The 10816-nt window shown below is 37.1% G+C and overlaps 1 protein-coding gene across 1 annotated transcript; it reads right to left on the bottom strand.

The window, feature by feature from the left end:
• Positions 1 to 5728: 5728 nt before the first annotated feature.
• Positions 5729 to 10023, bottom strand: LOC127953255 (uncharacterized). Its single transcript, XM_052552266.1, has 7 exons — positions 8535 to 10023; positions 8338 to 8446; positions 8014 to 8180; positions 7390 to 7930; positions 7197 to 7284; positions 6980 to 7064; positions 5729 to 6330 (listed from the first exon to the last, which is right to left on the bottom strand). The coding sequence occupies exons 4-7, from the start codon at positions 7529 to 7531 to the stop codon at positions 5848 to 5850; spliced, it is 798 nt and encodes a 265-aa protein (XP_052408226.1). The 5' UTR covers positions 7532 to 7930; positions 8014 to 8180; positions 8338 to 8446; positions 8535 to 10023; the 3' UTR covers positions 5729 to 5847.
• Between the last annotated feature and the right edge of the window lie 793 nt (positions 10024 to 10816).

The raw sequence follows: 10816 nt of genomic DNA, 5'->3' as shown, positions 1-10816 counted from the left end.
GAACTTCACTGCAGAATCTACAGGCCTCAGTTAACATGTTAACTGATAAAGTTCATGTCCGTACAATCTGAAAAATATGGGACAAGTATGGCATGTTGTAAGGCTTGCCAAAAGAAAGCCTCTTCTATTTATATATATATATATATAAACAGATGTAATATGGATAAACAAATGATAAAGCTTGGCTTATTCAGTATCAGGTCCCTTTCTACGAAAGCACCTTTTGTAAATGATATGAACACCGATCATAACCTAGATGCACTCTGTTTGACAGAATCCTATCTAAAAGCTGATGATTAGATTATTTTAAATGAGTATACCCCCCAAGATTACTCTTATAATAACTACATATAGCTAAAACTATAAATTCTAGACCTTGTTCCAAGTATGATAGAACCATCACCACAAAAGACTGCTTTGTAACTAATCTTCCTGATTTATTTCAATTCTTTAGCACAGACAAAAACTCAGAACAACTTGATATAACAGAAACTATGGACTCTCTCTTTTCTAGCATTTTAGATACGTTTGCTCTTTTATGCTTAAAAAAGATTAATTAAAACAGTCTGACACCGTGGTATAATGAGCACACTCACACCCTAAAAAGAGAAGCCCTGAAAATGAAGCGCAGCTAGAGGAAAACAAAACTAGAGGTATTTTGTATTGTTTGGCGGGAAAGTACCCTACCCCTACAGAAAAGCATTAAAAACTGCTAGATCTGATTACTTTTTTGTCTCTTTAAGAAGAAACCAAACATAACCCCAGGTATTTATTCAATACAGTGGCTAAATTAACAAAAAATAAAGCATCAACAGGTGTTGACATTTCCCAACAGCACAGCACTAATGACTTTATGAACTACATTACTTCCAAGATTAATGCTATTAGAGATAACCATCCATCTGTCACCTACAATATCACATCAGACAGTGCACTATAGACCCTCTGAGGAACAGTTCCACTCATTCTCTACTATAGGAGAGGAAGAATTGTATAAACTTGTTAAATCATCTAAACCAACAACATGGATGTTAGACCCCATTCCATCTAAGCTCCTAAAAGAGGTGCTTCCAGAAGTCATAAATCCTCTTCTGCCTATTATGAATTCCTCATTGTCATTGGAAAATGTCCCCAAAACCTTTAAACTGGCTGTAATTAAGCCTCATCAAAAAGCCACAACTTGACCCCTGTAACAAATGGACTCAGTGCAGATGGTTAGTTGAATGCAGTGGTTTATTGAGACGGGTAATTTGAAAGACAGTGGGAGAGATGCAGGTACGTGGATTCTTCGGTGAGATGGTATGGAGATAGTTTGCAATAGGATAACCACAGTATTCTTCTTACAGAGAAGCGGGTGACCAGGGCTGCTGAACGGTTCCTAGAGTTATAAATGACCTGCTCTTATCATCTGATCGTGGTTGTATCTCTCTATTAGTGCTATTGAATCTTATTGCTGCGTTCGACACTATTGACCACAACATTCTTTTGACCACCCTTCGGGGAAAAGGCGCCGATCGCTCCCCAACCTCCCAGTGTTGGGTGGCCTCCACCAGCTCGTCGACATTGGTGGGGTTCCTCATGCCGGCTGCCTGACGGAGAGAGTGGGGAAGGGCCCGATAGAGGCGGTCGACTACTATGCGCTCCGCTACCTGGTGTGGGGTGGGACCCCTGGCCAGTAGCCAGTGTTGGGCGAGGCGCGAGAGGTCGGTGACTTGAGCAGGGGCCGGCTGCCGCGGGTTGTAGGTCCAGTCATGGAAGAGTTGGGCTCCACTAATTGGCGATAATCCAACCCGTCCTAGGATCTCCTTTTTCAGGTCCTCATTTGAACCAATCCGGGGGTAAGAATAAAGTATGCCCATTGTGCCTCTCCCGTCATCAACGGCGCCACAATCCGTGCCCACTCGTCCCTGGGCCATGCCTCCCGGGTGGCGATCGTCTCAAACATTTGGAAGAACGTTTCGATGTCATCATGCGCCGTCATCTTGGGAATTGCTGTGCAGCCTGGGCACGGGGGTCAGGTAGCGCAGTTCGTGGGGCAGCGGCAATGCGCAGTGCGGCAAGCTCGCGATCAGTTTCCCCTTGTCGGGAGGCCATGTGCTAGATGATCTTCTGCTGGCGGATGCTCACCCCAGTGAGGTGCTTCAGCAGGTCTTCCATCTTCGGGGTGGGGGGGGATCTCTCTCTCTCTCTTTCTCTCTCGCAGGTGTGGCCACTCAGCCTGTGACGAGCAGGTGTGCCTAAGTTTCCAGGGTGACGCTGACGAGAGATATATATACATTTTCATAGCTTGAGTAGCAAGATTGTGTTCAGTTTTAACTATTTCTTCCATTTTGTATTTTTGGGTAAGTTTTACTAGCACTTCATCCGTACTTAGTGTCTTTCATAAGATAACATTTCTGAAATCTGCATCTGAAATAGCATTTAGCCTACAGTTTAATGTATTTCAGTGGGGCATGGATGAATTTAACCTGCAGTTACAGATGCATAAATGGGCAAACGGTAAATACTGATATCTGAAATAATTTAATTATTCAACCGCCAGTAGGTGAAAACAAATGAATTCATTCAAACAGCTGATTCATTCAGAAACAAATCATTGACCATGTTAATGAGTGAATCACAGAATCATTTATTCAACCGATTCATTCAAAAAGCTGATTCATAAGAAAACACTGTCCATCACTCAGGGATGCAAAACAGTCCTGTGATCTTTGTTTGGAAGTATTTTCGTTAGCAAAATTATTATTAAATGTGTTAATGCATGTGCAGAAAAACGGTACTCTATATAAATTATATAAATATAGAAAACACAGAAAAATTATTATTAAAATTATTGCCGTCTACAATTTAGAATCCCTGTAATATTGAGTTTTAATAGACTAATAAATCAATGTGCGTTCACTCTGTGTATGGTTTGATGATAGCCTACTTGATAACATCAGATGCATCATTACAACAACACTTACCATATTATCACAGACGATGCTGTATCGCACACCCCTCACTCGACTTCAGTTGGAAATTAAATTATCCGTGGTTGTGCTCGGTGCGCACACTTGTTTGCACATGAGCAGAGGTGTTTTTATGAGTAGACCTTGCAAACGCCAGACCACTGATTCGTCACAAACCTGCTTTCCTGCAGTCCGTGTTCTTCTGACTGTTTTGTAGTAAGTAACGAATATGCTTTGGGGAAATGTATCGGAGTAAAAGTATAAATTGTAATTAGGAAATGTAGTGGAGTAAAAGTAAAAGTTGGCTAAGATATATTAACTCAAGTAAAGTACAGATACTCCCAAAAATACTTAAGTACTGTAATGAAGTATTTTTACTTGGTTACATTACACCACTGCATCTACGCTAATATAAGTCTGTTTCTCTCTTATTCCAGGCTCACCGTAGCCACCAGATAAAGTCTGTATCCAGATCAGAGGGTCAATGCACTCTTTATAGCTTATACATCATATAATCTGCTAAAAACATTTGTTTTGTTTTGATTATCATATCTATCACACTGAAATCATGCATTTTAAATCAGTTTAAACTTCTGACATAGGGTTTTCTTTGCACACATATCTGAAGCTTCTGTGAAAAGCAGCTGTGACATGGCATGTGAGAACTAAACTAAGTTCTCTTTCACGTCTTATTGCAAGTTTATGTTAAAAACAAACATGACATACAAAAACAGTTGGTTATGTCTGTAACAGTTGGGAAAAAATTGCATGTTTAAATTAGATCTGTGTGGCAGCAGCAAAATATAAGGTAAATAAATCAATAAATCCATTGCTCTCTTGTATCCTCTGAGGATGGGTCTCTAAATAGTGTTCTGTACTCGTCTGTGCAGCCAAACACAGAGCATGCTTTACTCTTACTTATGGCATGTCGCTAGAACTGGGCACACTGTTGTCACTTGTGAAAACACAATGTTGTTGCTGTGGATGGAAACTTGCAGATTAAGGGGTGGTGTATGGAGTCAATTTAACGCCGTATATATATGCAAAAAAAATTAAATTTTATGTGTTCAAAGAATGCTTCTGTGCGCTGGCGTCCTCCCACAAGTTAAGAGATTTTAAACAAACATTTGCAGTTAACCAAATGAGACAATACACATGTTAATGCTATAAAAGTGTGCACATCGAGAGAAATAAACAGCAGATGTTCATGTTAACAACTTTTTTAACGCGAGCAAACGCTGCTAATACACATACATTTGTTAATAAAGTAAATGAAATGAAAACATGAATGTTTTAATGCTATTGAATAAAAAGAAAAGATGCACTCGAAAGTCTCGCTCATCTTGACAGAACCTGAATCAGTGAGCTGGTTCTCGGGCCGATGATGTCACTTCCAGGGAGGCATGTTGTACACGCCCCCGTCCCTTGACTCCGCCCCCACGTCAAAACAATGCCACAAAGAGAGACGTGCAGAAAAGTGAAGCGCAAAAGGGAACATGGTATCACAAGCTCAAACTAGACTGAGACGCAAAATAAAAGCAGCGTTGCAAATAAATTAATAGATATGACCATGGTAAATATGTATTGCAAAATCATTGCTTTCACGCTGTTTCATTTATGCAATTCTTAATTTTTGTTTGCAAAAAGCAAATTTATTTTCCTCAATACTTTAATTTTCGTTTGCAAAATGTAATTTTTTTTGTGTATATATGCGGCGTTAAATTGACTCCATAGTGGTGGTATTATAATAAGATCCTCTTTCTATGTCACAGAAAAGAGAAATCTGAGTGGTTAGTGTTTTTTTTTTTACAAGCCTAGAGAGAAAAGCTTAAAAAAAGGGGGGGAGGGGGGTTGTTATTATTTCGTTTTCTGGGTTGGTAGATGCACCAGTAACACAATTATAGCAATTAAATATAGAAAAAACCTGCATGTCATGCTGTCCCTTCACTAGAAGTAAGGGTACGTAGATGTTGACACTGGAATATCTAGCAGGAATGACATTTCACAAACTGACTTATTGCAAATGTGGCATCCTATCACAGCACCACACCTAAATTCACTGAGGTTTTTCGGAATGACCCAATTTCTAAATGCCTGTAAATGCAGACTGCATGGTTAGGTAATAACAGAACAGTAATAACAAATTTTATATGAAGAGGTGTATATTTATAGTTTTCATTTCATACATTTAGTATTTATTTAACTAAATGGTTATTTACCCTGGTAAAGTTTACTTAAATTTATTTAAACTGCTAAAATCTTTCTATTCTTCTTGGTGAAATTGCACTCAGTTCAGGATTGCCTTTAACAGTCTTAACCACATGAAAAACATATTATTTTCTTCTCAGTAAAAATACCCCAAATGGAAACACAATACATTCAATGCCAATATTGCTTGAGGAATGAAAGAAAATGAAAGACACAAAATCATATAAGTAGGTCACACAAAAACTCAAACCTCAACTGAAGTAGTAGAGGGAGTATAACAGCTAATTCACCAATGAACAACTTGTTTTCATTTAGGTACAGTGTGAGAATGTCTTGTTTATGTTATTTGAAAAGGCCTGTGCATTTAGTTCTAGAACATAAATTACATACAGTCATACTTCAAAAGTTAATAAACGATCAGCATTAAATTTATTTAATACACTCTTAAAAAAGGTGCTTCACGATGCCATAAAATAACCTTTTGGTCTAATTTAGAACCTTTAACATCAGAAGAAATTTTATGTTTCAAAAAAAAAAAGTTCTTTGTAGCGAAAGAAGGTTCTCTGAATGGTTCTTCTATGGCATTGCTGTGAAGAAAGTTTTAAGCACCTTTATTTTTAAGAGTGTATCAATTTAAAATGTCTACATATCTACAGAAATCCGTGGTGTAATATCTTCCTGTATTTAATCATTGGCGGTGTTCATCTCTGGTGAAGGTGGGAACGGGGCCTGTGGGAGTGTTGGTAAGAGTGCAGTAGTCTTGTTTGAAACACGCAGGCACTGGGTTAATGATAACCGCTGCTTCAGAAGTCTCGCAGCTGTTAAGACACTCAAGACTAAGAGTGGAGTCCTTCAGAGACAGAACATCCCCACTCAGACACAAGTTCAGAGACTGGAACAGGTTTTCCACTTTATCAGGCAACTCTTCGCAGAACAAAGGAAATTCCTCACACGGGATGCTTGTCTCACTGCGCGTATCAGGCATTTGGCACGGGGCCCAGACCTCAGCTGTGGGGCCCACATAGGGTGTGTGGCATTGTGCTGTGGGATACATGCCCGTTGACTCGACCTGATCCTGTAGTGTGGTAAAGACCTCGGAAATCTTGTCGATTTTTGAAAAGTCTTCCGTAACTTGAAAATCTTCTAAAGGAGTTTTTGCCAAAACCCAACACTTGGGAAAAAAAGCAGGACAAACATTAGTATGATCTGAATCTATGGATATATCTATATAATAATACAATTTAAACTACATTAAGTTTTCTATAAGACTAAAATGTAATTTATTCATTGTGATATCAAAGCAGAATTTTCAGCATTATGACTCAAGTCTTCAGTGTCACATGAAAATCATTCTAATATACCGATTTGCTGCTCAAGAAACATTTCGGATTATTCTCAATGTTGAAAACAGTTTTGCTTTATAGTTGTAAGTGAGTTTTGTAAGCTGTTTTTTTTATATAAATTAATACTTTGAGCAAGGATTAATTAAATTGAGAAAAAATGGAAGTAAACACATTTAAAATGTTAAAAAAAAAAAAAAAAATTCAACAAAGGATCAAAGAATCCTGGGGTAAATCTTACAATGCTCCATAAAAATATCAAATAGTTTTTTTTAACATTGATAATAATAGCAACCATTAATAACTGAGCACCAGTTGATAAAACCTGAGCAACATTAGAATAATCTCTGAAGTATCATGTCAGCCTGCAACATAAAGTACCCACTCTCTCACAAGCCCCTTTGAGTCATTTCATGAAACCCCAAAGGGGTTAAACCCCTGGTTATGAAACCCTGGTCTATTTGAAGTGTGAAATATTACCTGAAAATTGCCATGGTACTTTTGATAAAGTGGCTGGAAGTACGTTTCTGGTGTCGGCACCCATGAAATATCTTTCATCTTAAATCTGCAATGCATAAATATCACACAATATTCACATCTATCTTCTCTGTGACACCTGAGTTCCTCATTATATCTTATTTTTCACAATTGCGCAATAAAAACTTTTCTGCAATAGCAGAATATGATAAACAATTACCTGGCAGCAAGAAAGGACATAAGCAGAATTAAAAGTCCAGCCACTGCAAACATTCCAATGACAATCGTGATGTCTTGACTGGGCTCATCTTGTACAATCAACAGAGCAAACATTGATCGATTGAGATTTTACGTTAACAGATATATTAGAAATGTGAGTGTACATATAAAGCAGTATATAGCGCAGTATTCACCTCTGTATGCTGTTTTCCATTTCACAGCACTGCTCCAGTCGCTCCACGTTCCACTGTAGGTCCGTCTGTCATCTATCTTACTCTTCACCATCACAGTGTACACAGTGTCCGGATCAAACCTCATTTCTTCAATCTGAATCATTTCTTCGTCTAGTTGAAAACTGACTTCCTTAAAGAAAAAATGTCAATGTTAACCCATTCATAGAACACATTTATTTTACATTTAGTCATGTAGCTGACACTTTTGTCCAATTTTCACAACAGGAATACCCAGAAAGATGGTGTCACATATGTTTCTTTGATGTGGGTGAAACAGAGGATGTTCTCAGAGAACATGTCCTATGAATGGCAGACATTCATAATTGAATCATCACTATAATCAGTCTTACACTTGTGGGATCTCTGTCTTTGTAGTAGTTTAATTCATATTTGATAGGTAGAGCTTTTCGGTAGGTATGATTTTCATATCCACTCTTCCAAAAGAAATGATACGTTCCATTTGCATATTGTAACGTCAGATCAAATGGGGTTTTTGGTTTAACTGAGAAAAAGAGAGAAGCATCATGTATGTGAAATATAAACTGTGCAGATCACTTTTTTCTTTGATTACATACAAATACTCACTATTTGTTACTGGCTCAAAATAAGCATCCAACAGAAATGAATTCACAGTTCCATTTTCAAAATAAAGAAGTTTCATAGAATATTCATCAAGACTCCTGAAGCCTGATTCTACTGTGATATTGCAGATGTGATCTTCATGTACTCTCTGAAGTTGGCATCTATAATTCCTGTGTGTGAAAATCCATGTTTAGGAAGATCTCGCAGTGCACACATTCATTCGCATAAAAAAAAAAACACACACACACACACACAAAAAAAAAAAAAAACACTGAAAAATAGTGAATGAATTACTAAAGAGACAAGGAATAACTGGAGCATGCTTACTGATCTCTGTTATGAGCCTCCAGCCAGTATGATATGTTTCTAGTGGATGTGATTGGTAGTTTTAAAGAGCAGCTGATGGTATGCCAGTAATCTGTCTCACAGATGTACTCTTTTGTCAGATATAAAACAGAGAAATGGTCATGCATTTTCAGAAATCCATTGTGACTAAAACTGCAGATTTAAGAAACATGATTTACCCTGTGAAGCGGCTTTAGCCTGAACTGAAAAAGCCAAGAAAATGCTGAAAATCCCAGTGGGGCTCATTGTTCTTTAACAAAACTGTAAGAATGCGCTCTTCCAGACTTCAGCTTGGCCAGAACTCACACAGCTCCGCACATGCAACTGACAAGACATGAACTGTTTAGCATAAATGCAACAATTTATTCATGTAGAAGACATTAAAGGCGACTTACAGGTGAGGAATACAAGAACGATTCATCTTAAACCTTCGATATAAAACCCCCTCAGATTCCATTTATTAAGTGATACATAATCAGATGTTCATTCTAATGAGAATAAACTGCAAAAGTCAAAACACCCAGATGCTTAAAAATCAAGTATATGTGTACGCTCAAATTTGAAAGAAGACTCATATTAACTCACCTAATTTATTCTGAAGCATTAGAGAAACATTACATAAAAGCGTGAAAGCTGAAGTCTGAGGCAGTGAAGGGCATCAACATGACTTTATATACAGAGAAGTTCCTGTTTATGTAGGAGGTCTTAACCTCAAATTTTATCAAAAAATCTCTCATTAGTGAAGATGGTATCTCAAGGTTCTCACTTCACCAAACTCCACGAATGGAATTACACACTAAACTTTCACAATAAATGAACTTTTGCAGGTTAACACATTCACTTAGGAGATTTTAAACCATATAAACAACATCATGTAACTGTAGCATTGAGAAAGTTTGCCCTCAAAAGAGTTCGCATATAGGTATTATATCAGAGGGAGGATCTGAATGCATTTTGAATAGGCCTAAACATAATTCTTTATTATTTTTTTATTATACTAAATTGTATGAATAATGCATCTGAAACATTTCCAGTCAGAAACATATCGATGTGACTTTCCCCATGTATGACTGATTCTATAAATGACTGCAGCTGACATTTAGCGCAGTGATTTAAGAGATTAAATGTTACAAATGTGAACCTTCATTTGTGGCTTTCTACTGTATGTCACGGTGTCTTTTTCTTCTTTCACTTTCAGCTGTTGCAGAAAACGTTTTAAAAGAGATCCTGCATATACAGTTAGAAAAATAAGGCCACAAATGTTACTATACAAGCCGATTTTTCTTATATAAGCAAAAGTTAATACTTGTTAATACTTATTTGGCTGAATAGCCTATTAAACAAACAAAGTGTACAGTAATAAGGCTGAAAAGGAAATGTAAGTTTGCTTTCAAACCCTCCATTCTAGCTGCAAATAACATTTGTAATCACCTACAAATATCAAAGTGTCTGCTTCCTTAGTAATAAATAATGTTATCATTAAAATAAAGTGCATGAATCATTTCATGAAAATCAGAGCATTAATGGAAAAATGCAAAGGTTAAAAAGCACTTGACAAAAAAAAATTCCCAAAACAATTCTAAATTCTTCATCTGTCTCCTGAACTAACGATTTGTACAAAAGATCTGAAATGTAGAAATACCCGTAGTATTATCAGGAGGCTGTCATTTTGTAGATCTGTCTGAAACATGCCTTATCTTGCTCAGAGAAAGCTCTGATAACTGCAACATTGTGTGCAATGACAGAAGAACCTCATTAGATAAACAGTACCTAAACACTGGTTGCACCTCACGTCCCATACTTTTGCTACATGCCAAATGAATTTACTTCAACTGCTGCTGGGAAAGCACAGAGCTGCAGCTGAGTTTGTAGTAAGATGATATGCCAGTACTGACATAACACCACATCATAAAATCACCACAGACTCCTGTTGTGTATTATTTGTGTTAGCATGTAGCTATATGTGTTACTTATCTTAGGTTCCAAACATGTTTACACATTCTGTAAAAACTCTGAATATTAGTTGATTAGTATGGGGTTTACAAGCGAACGAATCTTGAACTTTAACTTATTATAAAAATACAAATAAAATGTATTATGATTTTGGCATGCACTAATTCTACTCTTGCACACTAAATGTTGTGTGGTTAATTTGGCAAAACTGTAAATGCATAATGATAATTCAAAATACTTTACATAATTCACACCCAGAATGCTAACTATATTAGCATCCACGCCAATGCACAATAAAGTTGTTTTCATTATAGAAGCATGCTGCAGTTCTGTCGACTGCACTTTAAAATGCCTGAGCTTGTTAGAGCACGATGGATTCTGATTGGCTGCCAATGCCTTTATTGTTCACCAGATGGAAAATATCATTCTGAAAGTGGAACCGTACCACTATAAATGTTATTGTTATAGCTGTGGTATGAATTCTCTTAAATGTAAAATGATTTTTAGA

This window comes from Carassius gibelio, chromosome B3 (assembly GCF_023724105.1).
Source record: "Carassius gibelio isolate Cgi1373 ecotype wild population from Czech Republic chromosome B3, carGib1.2-hapl.c, whole genome shotgun sequence".
NCBI classification, from domain to species: domain Eukaryota; kingdom Metazoa; phylum Chordata; class Actinopteri; order Cypriniformes; family Cyprinidae; genus Carassius; species Carassius gibelio.
Note: the sequence above shows the minus strand (reverse complement) of the source record. Positions and strands in the feature narration are given on the sequence as shown.